The sequence below is a fragment of the Carya illinoinensis genome, chromosome 1 (genome assembly GCF_018687715.1).
Source record: "Carya illinoinensis cultivar Pawnee chromosome 1, C.illinoinensisPawnee_v1, whole genome shotgun sequence".
In the NCBI taxonomy this organism is placed as follows: domain Eukaryota; kingdom Viridiplantae; phylum Streptophyta; class Magnoliopsida; order Fagales; family Juglandaceae; genus Carya; species Carya illinoinensis.
Window position 1 is genome coordinate 50852960 of NC_056752.1, and position 21081 is coordinate 50874040.

Below are 21081 nucleotides of genomic sequence, written 5' to 3' on the forward strand. Positions count from 1 at the left end.
TCTAACCCCATCGACGGTTCGTAATTACCCACGCAATAAACCTTAATTTCCAGTTTTTTCCCAGGCAAAACCAAATCATATTCTGTGTATATATAAACAAATACCCCTCTCTGTCTCTCTTGTCTCACTCTGACTGAAAGTACACCAGGTTCTTCGTCGCCTCTGTCTCTATCCGTCCGTACATTTTTTGAATCTGTCCGAATCCCTCCTTTCCTGCTGCGAAGCCACGATCTCCGGCACCCTGATTCTCCGATCCTTCGATTTCCCGGACTTGTACACATTCATCGTTCGAGTCCACCTGCGTCACTCTGATTCTTCTGCAACGATTTCCGTCAAAATATCGGACTTGGGCATGTTCGTCGTTCGTAGGGACTCGTGCTGCAATCGTGATTCGACGGGGAATAGAACGAGAGGTAGAGTGTGATTTTGTGTGAGTGTGTGAGAGAGAGGGAAACTTTGCTTTTTCTTTTTTTCTCCGAGCTGAGGATGAGATACGAAGGATGAACGATGCCGGTACTACGTAGTGGAGCGCGCAGGGGCCGGGCAGCAGCAGCCGAATCCTAATCCGGCCGAATTCGGGGAAGCTATTGCGACCAGGACGCGTCGAAGACGTGCGGCGGCAGAAGCAGCAAACAACACCATCAATAACAACAAACAGAGGCAGCAACAAAGAGGAGCCGATGAGAACGTAGTTGTCGCGACAGCGGAGGAGAAAGAGAAACTAGGATTGGAGGAACGTGGTGGTGGCGGTGCGGAGGAGGAGGAGGAGGAGATATGGGAGAAGCAGATGGATGACTGCGATAGCGGCGGGAGGAGTAATGAAAAGGTGCATGCCAGTGAAGACGAGGGAAGCACCGCTCCGCTTCCTGAGAAGGTTGGAAACCTTTTCTAATATTAAGAGCAGCACATTGTTAATTGTTTTGGGTTTTGTTGGTTGCTTCTTTTGCTATTACATGAGAATGTAGTTTCTGTGTGTAATTCTAAATTTGCTTTGGTTAGGTTCTGATGGCGGGTTTCATTATGTGGTCTTTATAGTATATGGGAAGGTGGGATTCTGAGAATGTATAGACTTGCAATTGGGAATTTAGATGCTGATACAGGACATAGGTGGTTTATCTGTTTCGAGTCGTTTGGTTGAGCTGGGAGTTAACTCATTCCAAGTTTCCAACGGAACTGGTTTAGTGGAAATATGGATTATCAGTTTTCATGGTAGAGTCGGATTGTGAACGTATTTTCGTGGACGATTGCTGCAAGTGTCTCGATGGTGTAACTTTTATGCTGTTTGAACCATTACAACGGTGAAGAGTGTTTTTGCTAATTTACACCTGTTATTATGACTATGGAGCTCATGAGAATACCCTTCAACTTTGGTTCTGTTATCTTTTTTATTTGCTTGCTTCAGACAGGTAGCTCTTGTGCTTCAGACAAGTGGTTACTCGATACATATTGTTGTGTGTATATATATATATATATATATGCATATGTAATACATATGCAAATTGTGGTTACTCGATACGGGTGTAAGCAAATCATGGGGATTTCAAATGATGTACATGAAGACCAAATTAAAGCTTTATTCACTGTGGTTGAGGCGAGCTACGCACTTAAAACCAAATCAAGTTTTAAGAAAAGCAGGGAGTTAAAGCGTTTTTCATGGGCAATTAACTGCGACGCTATGAGAGTTAGTTCAAGTCGAGGGAAGACTAAAGGGAGGGCATTGTGAAGGTGGTCTTGTAGAGGGATTTGAATTAGTTATACGGGAAACAAGGGGCTGGGGTTGGGGAGGTGTGTTTCATTTCAATTCAGGTTTGGTGTATTTTGGGTAATTTTTACGGGCTTTTGGGTCATTTGGGGCACTCTAGTATGGGCTAGGTGTTTTCTTGTATACATATAATGTACTTGGTTACTTCTATTGATATATATATATATATATAATATTTTCACTTACAAAAAAACATGTATATATATAGGTATACAAGGATATTTGTTTACTTATATCATATAACCCCTAGGGGTTGGCTCAAGTGGTAAAGATCTTGGTCTTGGTGATATGCTCCCTTCAAGATCCAAGGTTCGAATCCCATTAGGTGCAAACAATCTGTAGGGGCTATTGGACTAGGGGATTTTTCTCTTGAATTACTCAAGATGCAATTACGGAAAACTCCTTGCTAAGGGCCTATGCACCATTGAGATTAGTCGGGACACTATTCTCAAACACCTAGTACCAATAAAAAAAAACTTATATTATATTTGCTAGATTCCCCTGTCAAATTGTTTTTTAATCTTTTTAGGGATGTGAAGTGTTCAAGTGGAAATTGTGCATATATGTATGTACGTATGTACCAAAAACAAGTAGTGCATATATATATAGACATTGCCGTCATCACACTTGTTAATGTGATCACCATGTTGCATGATAATACTCTCATCTCTTGCAGGTCTCATTTTATCGGCAAAGAAATTATAATAGGATTTAAAGAATATTTTAGAAACAGTTATGATATATGTTTAATGATCGGAAAGGAATGCACGTTGCTTTGAAGACAAGGAATGCACTATGGCAGAGTTGAAGAACTTTTTTCTCCACACTTTACTACTTTGGTTGTCCGCTATTGTACTAAACGGGGAGAATGTTCATGATTTCCTGTCTTTAATTCATTGCTCCTAGAATTTATTTAGGTGTTTTATACATACTTCTTGTGTACACCGACTATGCCTATTTCATTTAGATCAATAATATTTATATCTTACTTATCCAAAAAAAAAATGCTTAATGGGGACCATCATCCATTATAATATATAACATCATCGTTCTACTGTTTTCTGTTCTCGTTGTGTGGGGGCTTTTGGTTCCATTTTGAAGATAGATAAGGACAACGTAAATATTGGAGGGTTTCTTAAAATTAATAAATGTATGTAACAGATTTGGATTTGTCAGCCTGCCCTGCAAAAATTTGTGCGTGCATAGGTGTGGGTGTGCACCTGCATAAATATAAATGTGTGTATTTTTTCAGTGGGATGATTTGATTTCTATGGTATTTTTGCTGCAGGTTCAAGTCGGTGGTTCCCCAATGTACAGAATAGATAGAAAGTTGGGCAAGGGTGGGTTTGGACAAGTGTATGTTGGTCGGCGTGTTTCTGCTTTAAGTGCAAATGAGAGAACTACAGGCTCTGGAGCTGTGGAGGCATGGCATTCAATCTTTGTTATTACATGTTGGATTCATTGAGTTCATTCCATGTTTTTTTTTTTTTTCTATTTTTTTTTTCTTGTAACCATTCTATTCACTTTGTCAAATAGGTGGCCTTAAAATTTGAGCAAATAAGTAGCAAAGGATGTAACTATGGACCGCCATACGAGTGGCAGGTGTACAAGTGCGTGCATTTATTTCTCTTAATTTCTTATGAGTGTCAATTTTTACAGTAATTATGAATCTATTACTGACTTTTTGTACTTGTATAGCACTCTTGGTGGCAGTCACGGAGTACCGCACGTACACTATAAGGGTAGACAGGGTGACTATTTTGTCATGGTATGCTATTGTTTTCCTTGTGTTGCTGATTCTCAAATGAAAGATTTCATGCTAGGCTCTCCCAATCTATCATTGAGTGGTCTTAGAATGGCTTTTTTAACTTAAAACTTTATTGCGTGAAGGTTATGGATATGCTAGGTCCAAGCTTGTGGGATGTTTGGAATAATAACTCTCATATGTGAGTTTAAGGAAACTGACTCTTAAATTCATTTTTTTTTTTTTTTTGTTGAATACATTACCATTTTATTGATGAAATCGTGTCATTAAATCAATTTCTTAATTTCAGAATGTCCATTGAAATGGTTGCATGTATTGCCATTGAAGCAATATCCATTTTGGAGAAGATGCACTCTCGAGGGTGAGATTTATTTTTCCTGCAAGGATCAGGCTTATGTTCTTGTTGAAGTTTTGACTGTTACACTCCCTCAGCCATTTTTTGTAATTTGGTTATGTATGTAGCATGTTGGAGGTTGATCCAGACAGGGGTGGAACCTGGAAATATAATATATATATATTTTTTTTTGGGGAGGGTGGGGGGAATTAATATTTATCAATTTTGCTTTGTATAAAAACCATAAAAAAATTCTTTAGGGGGTATTTTTGAAATGTTGGCAATGCAACAGTTAGTTCCGCCCCCAGATCTAGAATTTGTTGGTCTCTTCTCCGTCATGGTGTTTTGTATGTTATGGAGGGGTCATACAGACATTTTCAAGATCTGGTTGATATAATTTGAAGAGTAACCCAATGATAGAATATTCTACAGCAGGAGTATTAGAATCATCACATTAATGGAAATTGGTTGTAAGCAGAAAGTAGAATTGTTCTTGAACATGTGAGTGATGTCCTCAGATGGTTTCTTTTTTGGATGTTTGTGTGTGAAGAATTAAAGTGGAAGAATCTGTTATTCTTTTGTATTTTTCAACAGATATGTGCACGGGGATGTAAAGCCTGAAAATTTTCTGCTTGGTCCTCCTGGAACTCCTGACGAGAAGAGGCTGTTCCTAGTCGATCTTGGATTAGGTAGTTTTTCTATGACATTATGATAATGTTAAGTGCTCATTTTATGGTAGTGTGCATACACATTGTTTTATCACTGTAAGGGTTACAGCTACTAGATGGAGAGATAGTGGAACTGGCATGCACGTTGAATATGACCAGAGACCAGATGTTTTCAGGTACAACCAGTCATTGTATCTGGGCAGCATGCAAAATGTTTGTTTAAACTGCTTTACCCTGGACCTTTATTTTTTATTTTTCCCATTATTTTGCTCCATGACTAGTACTTTCTGGTTTGATAGGGGAACCGTGCGGTACGCTAGTGTTCATGCTCATTTAGGGAGAACTGGTAGCAGGCGAGATGATCTAGAATCTCTTGCTTATACACTTGTTTTCCTTCTTCGAGGTCATTTGCCTTGGCAAGGATACCAGGTTTGTCCTTTCCAACTTGTGATAAAATTTGCTTTTTTTAGCATATAATTTTTTAAGACGGCGGTGTTTGCAGGGAAAAAATAAAGATTTCCTTGTTTGCAAGAAGAAGATGGCAACATCTCCAGAAACCATGTGTTGCTTCTGTCCACTACCTTTCAGACAGTTTGCTGAACATGTGGTGAACTTGAGATTTGATGAAGAGCCCAATTATGCAAAATATATTTCGCTTTTTGATGGAATTATCTGTCCAAATCTAGATATCAGACCTATAAACACAGGGGGTGCACAGAAGGTAATGATGTTATCCTTTTGTGTTTGTTAGTTGTTACTCTTGAGCTGTGGTAATCTAATGTTTGAAGGTAATCCAATTATGCTTTACCTATTGCGAAGCTTATTGGTTATAAGAGAGCTCGATTGGCAGTGGAGGAAGGATATGAGAATAATGCCAGCAACGCAATGGATTATTGTTTACAATGCTCGTCGACCAATGAAACAAAGGTTTAAATCCATGCATGTGCATGATGCATCATGTATTATTCTCATCATTATAACTTTGTGCGTAGTTCTTGTATTTGTGATTTGTAGTCCTACATTATATTTCACTGAAAAAAAAAATCCTGCATCTATATTTTTTTCACAAGTTTATGAACTCTCACCTTATTTTCTTCACAAGGTACTTGCTACTTTTGATCAATTCGAAGCTGTTGTCTAAATTAATTTAATGAATTCATCAACAGTTTTATACTTGTGTTGTCACCAATTTATCTGGGTATTTGATGTATCATTTGTCTCTGCTTGTAGGAATGGATAAAGGAGCACTGGGAAAAGAACTATTATATCAGCGCAATAGCTGGAGCAACAAATGGGAGCTCCTTAGTAATAATGTCCAAGGGTTAGTCTTACAATTATTATTATGTTTAGCTTTCTGGAGAAAGTTTTATTCAAGTTTCAATCTCTATTTTATTCGACCAAGATTTTATTCGTTGAACCAGGTACACGGTATTACGAGCAATCTTACAAAGTTAGTGATACATTTCCTTATAAGTGGATAAACAAAAAGTGGAGGCAGGGCTTCTATGTTACTGCAATGGCCACTGCAGGGATAAGATGGGGAGTTGTGATGTCTACTGATGCAGGATTTTCTGACCAGGTCATCTTATCTTTATTAATAATATTTGAGAATATGTTCTCTGGTGCAGAAGCATTGATAACTAACTGATAACGTCATTGAATTCCAGGTTGTGGAACTAGACTTTCTTTATCCTAGTGAAGGTATTCATCGGAGATGGGATTATGGATATCGAATCACAGCAACTGCAGCAACTTGGGACCAGGCTGCTTTTGTTCTTAGTGTTCCGAGGAAGCCTGCAGATGCAACACAGGAGACACTCCGAACATCATCTTTTCCTAGTTCACATGTAAAGGTGAATTTTATACTCCTTTACATATTTGATTTTGACTTTTCTTTGCTAGTGATGTTTAAGATGTTTATGGTACCTTTTGTCTTGCAGGAGCAGTGGGGGAATAATCTTTATATTGCATCGGTTTGTTATGGGCGAACTGTTTCGTGATCTGAATGTTGCTTAGAGCGCCAGTGCTCATGTAGTATGTTGCTCTCATTGCCTTCTCTCCATTTGGGATGCCCTGGTATTCAAAATGGTATTTTCCCGGCTTTAGAGAAATTTTGATGGCTAAAAAGGCTTAAATTAAATGTAAGTAAGGTACATACTCTAGAAACTCTTATTTTGTGTAGAAATTTGGAGGTGTTTACTTATCATTATATCCCCGTCCTGGTGAAAACGGGAAACCTCAAATCTGTTTTATTTATTTATTTTTTTCCTTGCTTCCCTGTATCGAGCACACCATCACTTAAATATCACGTTACTGCTCATTTGGGGTGAGGATCAGGTGGATAAAATTGGACATTCCTATTGTTTGGGTGATTTGGAGCGACAATTTGGGATGTAAATGAATCAATGTTCTCCATTTTGTTATTCAAGTTTTGTACGTGCATTTATCTTTTCTTGGGTTAAGAATCATCTAGTTTTGCAAGCAGGCAACAGCTATGTTTGAAGGCCAGAAGCCCATGAACACTGCCAATTTCTCATAATTGGCCCAATCCCGAACAGCCATTGGACACAGGCAATATAGAAGTTGGTGAGCCCACCTTTGACAATGACATTATATTACATGCGGTACGATGAAAATATCTGTTTTTGCTTGGCTAATCCGTTTCAATGCGTCTCAATCACTTTGGAACTGAACTGTACAGGCCACAAATTTAAAAGCTTTCCTTATCTTACCGGTAGTTGCTACAGCATAGAGACTCGTACTTCATTTAACTTTTTCCTTTCGCTATACCTAACTTCTACTCTCTCTCTCTCTCTCTCTCTCACACACACACACACACATATTTCTGATTTGGCTGCCCGTGAATTTGGGGTTGTGGCTGTAAGGGCAAAAGAAGGCCCTCAAGCAGTCCTTTTCTTTCTGGGTTTAACCACTAATTATATATCTATATATATATGATATATGGTTCATATGGCTACATTAGGCATACACGTGACTCCGCAACCCGTATCATTTTGTAGTCACTTAAACCAAAGGAGATACCCAAAAGGCAATACTTCATTTAATAATTTGGTTGCTTTTTTCTTTTATTTAACCTTTCTTGCCCTTTCATGTCAATATGTTTAATTTATTAGTGCGGTATTGAAAATCTAAACTTCATTAAGTAGAAAGCTAGCGTTTCCGTCTTTATATTTTTATTGTTTTGCCTAGGCCTAGAAGTAGAGAGCTTACAATAAAATTGCTTTCATTTTGCTACAAATGAATTAGTTACCTAGGTTCTTTCATTTCCATTAAACATTATTTGCACAAATGAACCATGCACCGAATAGCACCTCCCCTCATTAAAATGGACAAATTAAGCATGAGAGGTACGAACTTGGACTACCATCGGATATGTTCCTCCAATATCCTCTTCTAACTATGTCACTACAATCAACCTATACTAACGATTTTAGTGATCCCATCAATAGGAACATATTCTTTTAAGTGCAACGAGGTAGAGTAGGGCAATAGGGGAACAATGAGGTGGACTAAGGGTTACAATGTTCAAGAATAAGCTACTCATTATTAATGAATGGCCAAAAAACAAAAGTAGTAGAGGCCAAAATTACATGCTTTGTTTTTTCGAGCTCTTCTATTTTTCTTGGCAACTAGTACCTTCAAACTTCAAAAAGTAGAACAACTTGCACTGTTGATCAAAAGTTTCTCCAAAAATTTAGCATGTTCGTGACTATTCACGCTTACATTGATAAGTGACATGTGAGTTTCCAAGATCCACAAATTCATTATTTAGAGTCTTAAAAGTAGGATAGAACTAATATAAATAAGAACGTTATGCTTTCTTTCTTCCACTATGAGATAGTCTTCAAGTTACTCTATCAATCAAGTGTTATAGCTCACTAAGTTCTAATTTGCAAAGCTCAAAACGCCAACTTTTTCCTATATCCTCCTTAGATTCTCTCTCTCTCTCTCTCTCTCTCTCTCTCTCTCTCTGAAGCTTTGTAGCGGGTATCATGGCACCTCATGGAGATGCTATTGCTAGCCCTTACAATAGAAGCAACAACTCTTCCAAGCCGCCCAGACTCTCTTCGGCTAGCCTTCAACGAACGGTATCAGATATTTCATTCAAACTTAGCAAGGAAGTGATTGATTTAGAAGCAGTACTCCCTCCAATTTCCGAGATTGAAGATGCAAGATGCGAGTGTTGTGGCATGTGTGAGGAGTGCACACAAGAGTACATTGGCAAGGTGCGCAACAAGTTCTTTGGAAAGTGGATATGTGGGTTGTGTGCCGAGGCAGTGAAGGAAGAGGTGGAGAAAAATGGAGGGAAGATAAAGGAGGCTCTGGGTTCACATATGAGTGCATGTGTTAGGTTTAACAAATTTGGAAGGGCTTATCCAGTTTTGTTCCAAGCTGAGGCCATGAGAGAGATGTTGAAGAAAAACAAATTGGAAGGGAGAGGCGTGAGAGCCAAGTCTATTAGTCCTAGGGACAAAGGAGCTGGGCAAAAGAAGGGTGGGATTGCTCGAAGTTCAAGTTGCATTTCAGCGATTACGAGGGAGATGAATGATCTCACCATGGCCAATTGAGTCACCAGCAGGCTTTTATACATCTATATGGAAGGACATGCACGATTTTATCTATACTTATGAGCATGTAATTCCCTCTTCATTTTGCTATAAAGTATATTTCTTTCTCCCTCCAAAGCTTTTCACTAAAGCCCTAATATTAGAATTTTGCCTAGCAGGGAAGATCCTAATATTGTCTCTCCTTATTTCCCAAGTACGTTCTTTGATCATATATATATACATATATATTTATATAAAGTTTTTGAGGACCAGCCTTAAAAGCTTTTTGTTGGTTTAGTTCCAAGTTAAACGTAGTACCTGATCTTCATCTTCGGGGCTATTTAGCTTATACCTTGGATGATTTTGTTGTATGCCTTGATTTCAGTTATCCTCTCAGGGGTTTTTTGGGTAGGTTTAGGATCTCCTGCCTCTTATACCTTTCAGTGATATGTAGCAAACCCTAATATATTCACAATCTATTTCCCTCCAAGTTTTTCCTTTTTGGGTTAAGGGCATTCTGTCCATCGATCATTTTTATTCCCAAATTGCTAGTTCATATATGTTGACAATAAATATGATTTTCCAGTTACTTAAGTCAATTAGTTTTCTCAAAAAAGAGTCCGTTGGGTTCCTCATGGAGGATTTGGGGGTATCGGCTCTCTAACATGAAATCCTGCATCAGCCGTGCACAGTTGTGTATACAGCAAAACTTTATTGGTTGTGAATTATGTATTTCTGCATATTTACGCAGGTTAAATAAGATGATTATTTTAGCCATATACTTACTCGAGAAACAGTTTATTTTCTGTCATACTCCCCTTTTTATGTTAATTGGAAGTAATAACACAACTGGGATCATGTACACATAAACAAGATTAGACTTTGTTCTAAGCAGACTCTGCATCCTTCTTTACAATCTACTACGCGGATTTTTTTGAAGTATTGGTTCCTATGGGGGTGAAAACGACAATTAATTGAATAATTCACGGTTTTAACTAGTAGAACACCATCCACGTGAACGAACCACTTCAATGAATTTCTATCCCCCTCATAAAAAATTATAACCATAAGTGTTTGATACGTTTCGTTTGGTCTACTACTGCTTATTGCTTAATGTGCTGGGTCCAGTTTCGAGAGAGATATTAATTAGCCATCCTTTGCTCGTTTTCGTTCTAGATCTGGGTCGAGGCCCCAAGTGCTTTGAAGCCCAACCGTCCAAGACCAAACCAAATTGCACTCATCAAGTGAAAAAGCTCGGTTTCATTCTTTTTATAGGTCAGGTTCTCGGGTTCAAGGTGTACCGATCATTAAAGCATTGAATGAACTCCAAGCATTGATAAATGATAAGTCAGTACTTGGAACTAGGGAGATCAGAATAAATTCGCTAGTTACATCATGTGATCTGTACAAGTGCACGAAAGCACGTGACATGGTCAAATTCTCAATAAATCAAAGGTCAGCCCGTCTTGGTCCTCAGCAGCTTCAGTTTGGTCTGGTTCGGGAAACATGACCAATATTAAGGTGTTGGATACTTGGGATACCTTCCAAACCACCTTCGATCCTGCGTGTTCAAATGAGATTACAACATGAATGACAAAAATTCAACCCTAGACTCGGACTTTCTTCTGCTCTACCACTTAATGTTGCCTGTAGATTAGGAAAACTTTAGTACCAACCCAAACCTGGGTGTGGGACCTTGGGACAATCCAGCCCCTAGAAGAATATGTTGCATTTGAGTGAGTGCCTCCTTAAAATCAATTGACTGATTAAAGCATAAAATACAAAGGAACATGCATCACTTTCAGGGTACAAACTAAAGCGGGGTTAACACACCCAGTCTTGATCAGTGACAAGGTTTTTTTAGCAAAAAGACTAACAAGCCAATAGAACATAAAGATTTTGGAAATTCCATAGTTCATTTGATCTGCCTCCGATATGTTAATGTCATACAAAAGACCAATTCACAAACATAAAGCAGATGCAATGAGCATTCTCTTCTTCATTCAGCACCTTCCAAGCCACTGCTCTCTCATAGGAGACTGGTCGGCCCATGCTTGAGAGACAGATACCACCCTGGAGACATGCAAAGCCCTACCGAAAGGAGAAAAGTAAAACATAGGTTAAAAATCAATCAACTAATCCCGATCCTATAAAATAAGTTTATTAGAAGTCTTTATTATTGCCTTATGCAGCACAAAAATGACCTCATTACGACAAAAGAAATATATCACAACTCTTATTAACTGGTACTGCTGAGGGCTTATATACTTTACAATGACTCCATCGAGGCCCTATGCTAGCTCCCCTTAAGCATATGTACGTTTGGTTTCAATTACTAAGAACATGAAATCAAATGAGAAAGATACAGATTTCAGTTGATTTTGCCAGACCTGTTGCATTATCTGTGGGAACTCTGAGCAGAGTGTTTTTCGACCATGATCATCGAATATCTTTTCAAGAGTTATGTCTTGCAGTGCAACCAAGGTGGTCTCAAGCATATCAAGCCCTGCCTGGTTCGCAAACGTAAAAACTGGCAATGCCTGAATAAAGTGGACGTCAGATTTTATTGGTAAAAATCTCAATAATTGGACTTTAATGATATCTGCACACATATGGATTGGAATTCATATCTTCAAAAATTATGAGGGCAATAAACATAAGACAGTTCATGAATACTCGTTCAACCTCACATTCTAAGCATAGAAATCGAAGTTTGATTTGGCATGGTTATCAGAAAATAATCTCTTTTTACAGATTAGGCTATTTGATTTGGCTATCCGTACTCTATGCTCCTTTGTTTTAGTCTGAGAGATAATTATGAAGGACTTTGAGCATTCTCATGTTGGGAGAGAGGGGGTGGGCTCTTAACAAAGTAGTTTTCATGCATACCTTCAAAGAGCAGCACATTATTGCATCTGAGTGATGCCACAGGGTTTTGAGGATGGACTCACTCCCTTCATTGCCAGATTTGAGTAGCTCCACACCCATATAGCACCTGCAAAATTAGAAAGACCCACACGACTCATCTGACCATGGAATACATAACACAACTAATCCAGAAGAAAAAGTTAAAAAATTGCCATGCCTTGCATGTCATACTGTCAAGAGTGTAAGATGAGATCAAGCATTGAGTGTGTCTTCATTAGCCACCAGAAAGACAAGGAATCTCATGCTAACAGTTAATAATCAAAGTTTTTACGATGAGATCAAATTTGGCAATGCTCTTGTTCTGACGCTCTTGTTCTGACGGATTGAACCAGAAATACAAAGGACGAGTGTTAACAACTCTCCTCTCACTCCTATTTTGTGGGAAAGACAAAAAATGCGGGGTGGTGTCACATGCAAACAGTACTAAAAGGATATTGATTCTTAAAAAGTTAAAAGGTCAAATGTTTTAGGCTAGGCAAAATAACCGCCTTTCAAACCTGACCAGAGGTGGTGGGTTTCTGGCATTGGAAAAGTCAGGATCAGATAGGAAAATAGATTTCAAATAGAGCTTGGAGTGGTAATCAGTGATGGATGATGGAAAAATGACTCTCTGAACCCAATAGACCTATGCTGCCTAGTCTGATGGCAGGATGCAAGATCTCACATCCGCTAACAACCTGCCATCACCCTGCCACCATTACATGGTTTTGCTCACATTAGCCAATCGACCATCAGGTATTGGAGTCTACGTGGTTCCAGAGTTCTCATGTGCTGGATCGGTTAGGGAGTCATTTCAGATGGCCAACACTTTTAAGTTTAGAATGTGCGACTACTTCAGCTGCTCCTTCAGCTGCTTTGGATGTGTGACACGTTGGCAATCATGCCTCAAATAAAACGTCTGGAAATGGTCATACAAATGTTCTATTTACCTTAGGAGCCTTTACCATCGGCAACCAAGGGTCAGTGCTCTGCCTTAAAGTATCATACAACTTGATGATTAGCCAAAATTGCAACACGTGGCTCTTCCAATATCTAAGTGTGAAGTGATTCATTTACTTATTAAAAAAAAAGTGTGAAGTGATTCATTAACCCTTAATCTAAGACAGACCAATTTAAGGACAGCACAGCAAAACAGTCACCTGAATACATTTGAAAATTATAACTTCCGCACCTGTAACTCTGGCAGATCCAACGAGCAAGGGTCTGAGCTTCAGGAGTACCCAATGGTGACCGAAGGCCTGCCTGTGAACTCAAATGGGAGGGAGAGAGTGCTAATGCCACCCTCTGAACTGATGATATAATGCTGCGGACATATTGACGAGCCATGGATGCTACATGTTCTTGCATGTGGCTCTCAAATGCAAATTCAAATGCTATTGTCATCACAGATCTCACGGAGCCAGAATTAGAAGAATAATCGGTAGACGCTCTATTACCAGCTTGTCCAATTTCAAGAGCAGAGGCAAGGTCCAACGTGCGGTTTGGACTAGAGGCTTCCTACAATATTTTAGGGTGCATCTGTTAAGAAACTAACAGAATGTAGTAGAAGAGAACTCGCAAAACTTGGTACACGGGATTTGAAGCTAACCTTCCCAGAATCAAGAGGGATGATGCGAAAACCAGAAGGTAGAAGAGGTGCATCGTCAGCAAAAGAAGCATCAATTGGAGCAAAGATCAGCTCCGCACAGGTTCCAACAGCATTCTCATCCATTCCACTACAAAGCTATTAAAACAGAAACAGGGGGGGGGGGGGGGGGGGGGGAGGGGGAAGGAAGAAGAAGAAAAGAAAAGAAAAGAAAAAAAAAGACAAGTAAATTAAATATATATATATATAACAGGAATGAGAACAGTGTGAGAAACAAAACAAAAAAAAAAAATGACAACAACAAGATGGTTTGTGCACTATATCAACTTCTTACACCAATGCAACCATGTATGTTGATATCATTTAATTCCATATGCTCAGCTGTCAACATGTGCACCAAAATGGGTAAAGGAAGCCAGCTACTTTATTCTGTTGAGGAATAAATCCAGGTTTTTGGCATGTTTATAAGGTTGGAGTAAACCTCTATCTTAAAACCGATTTTATGGGATGACTTAGGCTCATAAATTTCTTTATAGTATCAAAGCTTGCCACAAGACGAATGGGGAGCCCACACTACTTACCCCGTGACAAGGACTAGGAAAAATTACTAGTCTGCACGTGGGAGGGTGTTGAGGAATAAATTCCACATTGCATGTGGGACAAGGTCTTGGGCATGTTTATAAGGTTAGAGCAAATCTCTCTCTTAGAACCGGTTTTATGAGATGAGTTAGACTCATGAATTTTTTCATATTCCAATAGCAGTTGCTAAGGCACCAGATTAGACTGGCAGCCTGGTTTTGTTCACTTGGAACTTTAAGATTAGGAAAAGGTGAGAGAAGATATGATTTTGATTAATTGAAGAACACTGATATATGACAGTGTGGTTATTACAAAACTAGTAGTTCCTCTTATAACAGAAGGAAATGCCATTTGCACAAATAGGCCACCAGATAAAAGCAAACATCCTATAAGAGAAAATATAGCTTTAAAAAATAATAAAACTGCAATTCAACCAAAGAACAAGGAGAATGTGTATTGAACTTCTGAGAAAGCCGCCAACCCTAGGTGTGGACAGAAACCGATAAAACCGGCTGGAATTGACCAGAACCAGCAACTGGATGCTGGAACAGGCCGAAACCGGTAGAGAAAACTGACATCGGTTTGTTAGGGTTGGGAACCCTGTGCAAACCGGTGAACCAACCAATTATATATATTTATTTTATTCCTATATAAAAGGACATCATTGAACTTAAGTTAAACAGTGTCGTTTCATTAATATGAGTAAGAAAAAAATTAACTAAAATGACGCCATTTAGTTTAATAAACCAAACAGCATCATTTTGGCCCAACACCACAAGCTGCTCTATTTAACCGACCAGTTAGCTATCCTCCCTTCAGTCGGTTCGGTCAATTTGGGCTGCTCAAAATGGGCGGTCGGTTTTGGGCCGGAACCGCACCGATAGGTCAGTTTTTCAGCCTTGACCAATCCAAAAAATTATCATCTCAATTCAAATTCCAAAGTCAGTTCGTTATACACTCCTTTGTCACATAACTTAATCCAAACATTTGGAAATTTTATAAAACAAAGCCCAAGGCAATCCAGGCTAAGCTAAATGTGAACACAATGTATGACTTCACAAGTTTAAATCAGACAATGCATTATAGCGGAGCATAAGACAAGCAATAAAGAGAAAAATTACTTACTTGCAATAGAAACATCTCTCTAGGCATTATGGCGTCTTCAGGGGTAGGGCCTATACCTTCCAACTTGATGACTTCCAAGAACTTGAATACGAAGAAATAAGTATCACATGCATGAATAACAAGACTAATAATAATGACTTGTAAAAGTAATACCAATAACAAAAAGGATAGGAATACATTAAAGACAGATTTGAGAGTTATTGCTCACCTCTTCATGCTCCATGGTGTGAGCCAGTGGAAGTATAACTTGGCCCCCAAAGCCTCCAACTCGAGAACCTGGTAAGCTACAGGGGCCAATTTTAATAGCTGCAGCCGAATAAGCATCAATATTGTTGTCTGCCCATTCAGATCTGTGCTCTCGCAGGAATCTAAGAAGAATCGCAGGAGGGACATTCTGCAAGAGAAACAATAAGTACAGGATCAAAATAAGAATAATTTGCAAAATTCAGGTCCAAAATATTTTCAACCACATAATAAGTTTTCTGAAATACTTAACGTTACATACTTCAGAGATACTTAAAAAATAATCAAGTCTTGTTGACTAAAACATTAAATCATATAGTTGTGGATTTATTCTATAGTGAGGAATCGGTAATCACAACACTGAAAAAGTAAAGAGGTTTTGATTGTCTTGTGTTAAAAAATGCTCCCCATAAGAATGGGACAGTGCTTGTACATTTGAAAGGCCACTCACCTGAACAACTAATACAATCAAATAGCATAACTAACTAACTAACTGCTATAACATTTTTATCTCCAGGTATTTCCACAGGCAATTGGGAAAGAAATATCACAAGCAATCAGCACCCTGACCTGCAATAGCATTGATGCTTTAGCACACAAGACAGCATTACTGACAGCTGGAAATCCATTAGCAAAAGGAAGATTTAAACCCATCAGCTTCTCAGGAGATGAGTTCACAAGAATAGTAACATCATCCATGCCGTCATTTCCCATCATTGACCACCCCTCATCAGTAAACCCATTAAGTGCCTCATTAAAACCCCTGCCAGAAAACATCTATTGAATTTAGAATAGCAATGGAACATTAATGGAATGTAGAGTCATGTCAGATGATAAGAATATGTTAACCTGCTCAGCCTCTGGCTAAGTGCTCTGAGAGCTGCAGGTCGCCTGCCCCAGCCTGTAACGTTAGACTGAGAAACCTCATGAGCTATCTGCCTCAGTTGGCGTAGAGCCTGTATGAAAATAAGAAAGACCATATGGAATATATAAGCTCTCCCCTTTATAGTTTAAAATTAACCCTTTCTCAAGTAAATAAGAAGTTTTTCTCTTATTAATTATTTAAAAAAAAAAAAGTAAATAAGAAGTTTTTCGTGATGGTTCTATTTGCCCCAGGCAGTAGTAGTAAGAGTCACACTTTGTACCATGACATAAGTGGAAAGCCAATCTTACCGCCATAGTCGTCTTTTGTGCAAGCACAGTCGAGGATTCATATAGTGGGCGTAATACTTCTGGTACACTCCATGGCTATTTAATAAGAGAAGCAAGTGGAAGTTAAACTTCATCTAAACAAATATTCCAAAAACCAAAGCAAGCAACCAATGATTATCATGGGCTGGTTTTGTACCTCCAAATCGATATGATCAACAACGTGTATGATTGAACCGCCACCCTCACAAGGTCGTACAAGATACCCACTAGGCAGCATTTCTGCTCTCACAAAATGCTGCACAGGCGGCATGCTTGGACCATTTTGGGTATTTTTAAGTGACCTCTCACAGACCTGCACATCATTTGAAAGTTGAAACAATAAAGATGACTTCATGTGTATGTACATATATGCGCTTGTGTAAACCAAGTCAATTGACTAGGATATTCAGTTCCATGAAGAATCATAAGCCCAGTTACTTTGAGACCACGTACCACAAGGCTGCCATCTTCTAAAACAGAAGTATAGCGTAGCAACCAGAAATCACGAGCAGGCGCCAATGTAGTTGGCGCATAGAGCTACATCATTAATAAATAAGATGATTGATAAAGTAAGTAAACTGCTCCAACAGACACTATAAGGATATAATAACTACTGTTACCTGCATGTAAAGCAGCTCAATGGTTCCACCATTTGCTGTGGGCAGCACATTCAAAACATCCACAGCTCGGCAATCACGGAACCACGAAGGCCGATCCTTGAGGATTTCTGCAACCTGAAAAGCATAAGTAAACAAGATTATCTTAATTGCTCAAAATAGGAGCAGAGTATTTAAGGGAGAAAACCAAACCACCCACCCTTGTAGGTTCTAGACCCACTAGGCCGCAGGCTCGTGCTGCCACTCCAGTGCAACCATGAGAAATAGCAACGATTCCAATGGAATCCGGACCAGGCTGAGCACAAAGAAAGATTAGAACTAGTTGTTCGACCAAGCAGTTTGTAGCATCTAAACATAGAATTGAACAGCAGCAACCTTTATTACTGTAATGTTTCCCCAATAAACCAGGAAAAAGATGTCAGCAGAATGAGAGGTCTAGCACTAAAGAGCACAATAAATACCTAGGTTTGTAATTTAATTATCTGAGTAAATATTATTTATTCCATGCATTGGGAAAGAACTATCATTTAAATAAGAAAACTTTAAAAAAACGTATAAAAAGATACCTTCATTCCAGGCATTTGGACCCACTCCACAGCAGTTCCAGTTGCCTTTGAAAGAAACTCTGCTAAAGTTTCTTCTGCAATGGACAAAAGTCTGGGAAAAAATACGAGCAGGCATTAATCAACCACAAGCGAAAAAAACAAGGCGGTCACACAGCACAATTAATGAAAAGGACCAAGCAACCATATTCTCACTAACCCTGCAGGACTAGCATCCCTAGGCGGATGCTGAGGTGTCAAATGGTGTTGACCACTCGTCACCACAGATTCACAACTTGTGTCTTTGGTTGCAAGCGTTGTCTAAAAGAAAAGTCAACCTCCAATCTCAGTTTCCACACAATTTATTAAGATAATAACAGCGATGATAGTAATAATGAAATATCAAGGTTCTTTCAGTTGCGACAGATCGTAGTGGAAAATACACAACGGTGCTGTGATGAGAGAGAGAGAGAGAGAGAGAGTAGTGAACTTCATAAATTCTTACATTCTGGGTATGTTGGCGGAAGTAACCATTCTCATACACCAGATGTGAGACCTGCTTCTGCAACCTATCATTTTCCTCCATCAAAAGTTTGTTCATGGCCGTCAGCTTCCTATTTACCGCTTGAAGCCGCGAAGCCTCTTTCCTCTGCTTCTCTCTGCATCTGAAGACATGAATGAAAGAAATTGTTAATAAAAGCATGGCAGGGTAACTATCTGGAAACCGAAAAAATAAATGTCGGTGAAGAAAAAGCGTTTCAATTAAATTGCCAATTTTTCATCATACAGCTCAAGTATAAGACATAAAAAATTCAACATTTTTACATTCTACTAATTTTATCAGTCCTTGTTTCACTAGAAGTTCATTTGTCAGTCATAGTGAGGGGAGAGTCCATGGCGGGGGTCTCCTGTCATCGTTTCACTAGCAACAAACAAAGACCGCACATACGTAATGTATACCGGCAAACCTCCATACCTTCTGTTCTGGAACCAGACCTTGATCTGTTTGGGCTCGATATTCGAGAGAATTGGGCACTCGCGGATAAGCTGCTGGCGGCGAATCGAACTTGGCTTCGGGCAATCGTGATAGAGCCTCTCGAGGGCTTCAACCTGCTCAGGTGTGTACCGGACATACTTGCCGTTGTCTATCCCTGATTTACCATCCTTGCAGGACATTGCTATCTCCAATCAGATAAACGCAACTTATTGATAAAAAAAACTGAACCAAAACCAATTAGCTCCTGCCTAAGCACAATCTCCAACACTTCTAAGAGATTCAAACTAACAAAAGCAACCAGAAATTTAACTCGCACTTCATATATAAGTACCCTACAAAAAAGAAAGAAATCCCAAGTAGATTCACTTCCTTATCGATTATCTCGAGCACTTCCTAGAGCTTCAAAGCAGCAAAATTAGCCACAAATGGAAATCTAACTTCAAACTCAAGTAACCCACAAAAAGCTAAACAGAACCAAGTGGCTTATCTTCCTTAATGACAACTCCAAGCACTTGCCAGAGCTCCAGGGCAATAAGAGAGACAGACGGAAGTCTTATGAGAAGTTATGCATTTTCTAATTTTGTGTCAACGTCTTGAAGTAATACAATCTGTCTGCAATACTGAGATTGAAAAAGGAAATGATAGGATAAATCGTCAAAGGGACACCAATATATCCTTAACTAGAACGCAGCAACCCTTGTTTTCTCAATAAGAGACAGCCCCAAACACAAGATAACATAAATCTTTCGAGATCAGAGCTCGAACCTAACGAATTATCGCGAAAACATTCGAAGCACCTGAGTAAGAAGTGTTTCACAAAATACCGAAAACAAAAACACCACGAATCGTTTCGCACCAGATGTTTCCCCGTGATTTAAAGCTAAGCTCTTTCACCCATCCAACAACTCGACCAAGATCCAACTCAGCTAATCCTCAGAACGAGTCCCAACCACCAAGTTACCAACTCGGAAACTGTAAAAAAACCAAGCCCAGAATACAGGGTTTCCCAGAAGATCCAAACTTGCTCTGAAACCAAATATTCTTGCCAATTTCACCCTTTTTATGGCCTCGAAGCCAGCCAAAACGACACAGTTTGACCAATTTTCATGGTCCCCAAATATTCCTCTGCTACCCCTGAAACATTTGCCTAAAGTTTCACGAAAAGAAACAAAAAAACATAGCTCAAATCAAAGGCATTACACTCCCGAAAATGGGATATCTTCCCCTTCTTCTCTATCTTCTGTCTTAGGGTGAAGCTAGTGGAAGATGTTGTGAAGTATGTGATCTGTTGCTTTCGGAAGCAAAAGGAAACGAAAGAAGAGGTGGAATGGGGGGAAGTTGATAATAATCAGGAAAGAGTGAGACCTAGCTGAAGACAGAGGAAAAGCTTTTGTGCTCTGATTTGCTTTTGGTTTCATTGGCGTTCTTTGTTGTTGGTATTGTTGCGTTTGCTCCCTGGCCCTGGGTTTTCATTGGTTCGTCACTTTCCGCTCAGAGGTCTTCACTCTCTACTGTACTTTTTCCTTTTCCTTTTTTTTTTATATATTATTCTTACAAGAGTGGTGCGGATGCCGTCATGACGAAAGTGCCCTTGCGGGCAGTCTGAACTTGAAAACGGTGCTTCCCGCAACCTCAGTGAGATCACAAATTTTTACCCCTTGTCTCTTTCTCGTCACGTTTTATGACACTGTGTGAATATTTCTATCTAAAATGGTTGATAAAAAATAGTTTATATATATTTTAATTGATACTTTTTTAACGAGATTTTATTATTTAATCTAATTATTCTTTGTTAAACTCGAGGATTACTCATTTTTATAGAGATAGGTTACACAGAGATGCCCTCCGTAACTCCGTTCAGACGGCAGTGCTGTAAAACGAATATACCAGCGGTATCACTAGCAGTAACAGGCAAGTAGCAAGGTGGCAATTCGGTGTAAAAGTAGGGGCATTTGAGAAAGATAGTGGGTGAATCAGGAGCTTAAAAAATTACAAAAGCAATTTGGGAGAGAGCGGAGAGTTTGCGTGGGATACAGAGGACACCATGATGAGGTTTTTGCATGCGTCCTCCCTCGGTTTTAAAAGCTCAATATATAATAAGAATAAATAAATAAATAACAGAAGGCATTTAAATATTTCCTCGACAGTTAATTAAAAAAAATATAGGGAGGGGCTAT

The 21081-nt window shown here is 39.1% G+C and overlaps 2 protein-coding genes and 1 pseudogene across 2 annotated transcripts; 2 read left to right on the forward strand and 1 right to left on the reverse strand.

Moving 5' to 3' along the window:
• The first annotated feature begins 101 nt into the window (after window positions 1-101).
• LOC122282036 lies at window positions 102-6952 on the forward strand (annotated as a pseudogene).
• On the forward strand, window positions 6538-9874 carry LOC122282042. The gene is made up of 2 exons (XM_043093960.1): window positions 6538-6670; window positions 7015-9874. The coding sequence occupies exon 2, from the start codon at window positions 8543-8545 to the stop codon at window positions 9116-9118; it is 576 nt and encodes a 191-aa protein (XP_042949894.1). The 5' UTR covers window positions 6538-6670; window positions 7015-8542; the 3' UTR covers window positions 9119-9874.
• Window positions 9875-10823: 949 nt separating this feature from the next.
• On the reverse strand, window positions 10824-20406 carry LOC122282049 (homeobox-leucine zipper protein ATHB-15). Its single transcript, XM_043093972.1, has 18 exons — window positions 18884-20406; window positions 18413-18572; window positions 18128-18228; window positions 17932-18022; window positions 17565-17660; window positions 17369-17482; window positions 17202-17285; window positions 16906-17061; window positions 16731-16805; window positions 16407-16513; window positions 16128-16320; window positions 15523-15708; window positions 15315-15395; window positions 13614-13748; window positions 13197-13522; window positions 11987-12092; window positions 11488-11637; window positions 10824-11188 (listed from the first exon to the last, which is right to left on the reverse strand). Exons 1-18 carry the CDS (start codon window positions 19081-19083, stop codon window positions 11042-11044), a joined length of 2508 nt encoding a protein of 835 aa, XP_042949906.1. The 5' UTR covers window positions 19084-20406; the 3' UTR covers window positions 10824-11041.
• Window positions 20407-21081: the final 675 nt, after the last annotated feature.

Bases quoted from the DNA above. Each gene is read 5' to 3' on its own strand.
- LOC122282042 (XM_043093960.1), top strand. From the start codon at position 8,543: ATGGCACCTCATGGAGATGCTATTGCTAGCCCTTACAATAGAAGCAAC.
- LOC122282049 (XM_043093972.1), bottom strand. From the start codon at position 19,083: ATGTCCTGCAAGGATGGTAAATCAGGGATAGACAACGGCAAGTATGTC. The intron at 16,321-16,406 runs GTTAACATATTC...GTTTTCTGGCAG, and splicing joins CTTAGCCAGAGGCTGAGCAG to GGGTTTTAATGAGGCACTTA. The intron at 15,396-15,522 runs GTGAGCAATAAC...TTCGTATTCAAG, and splicing joins ACACCATGGAGCATGAAGAG to TTCTTGGAAGTCATCAAGTT.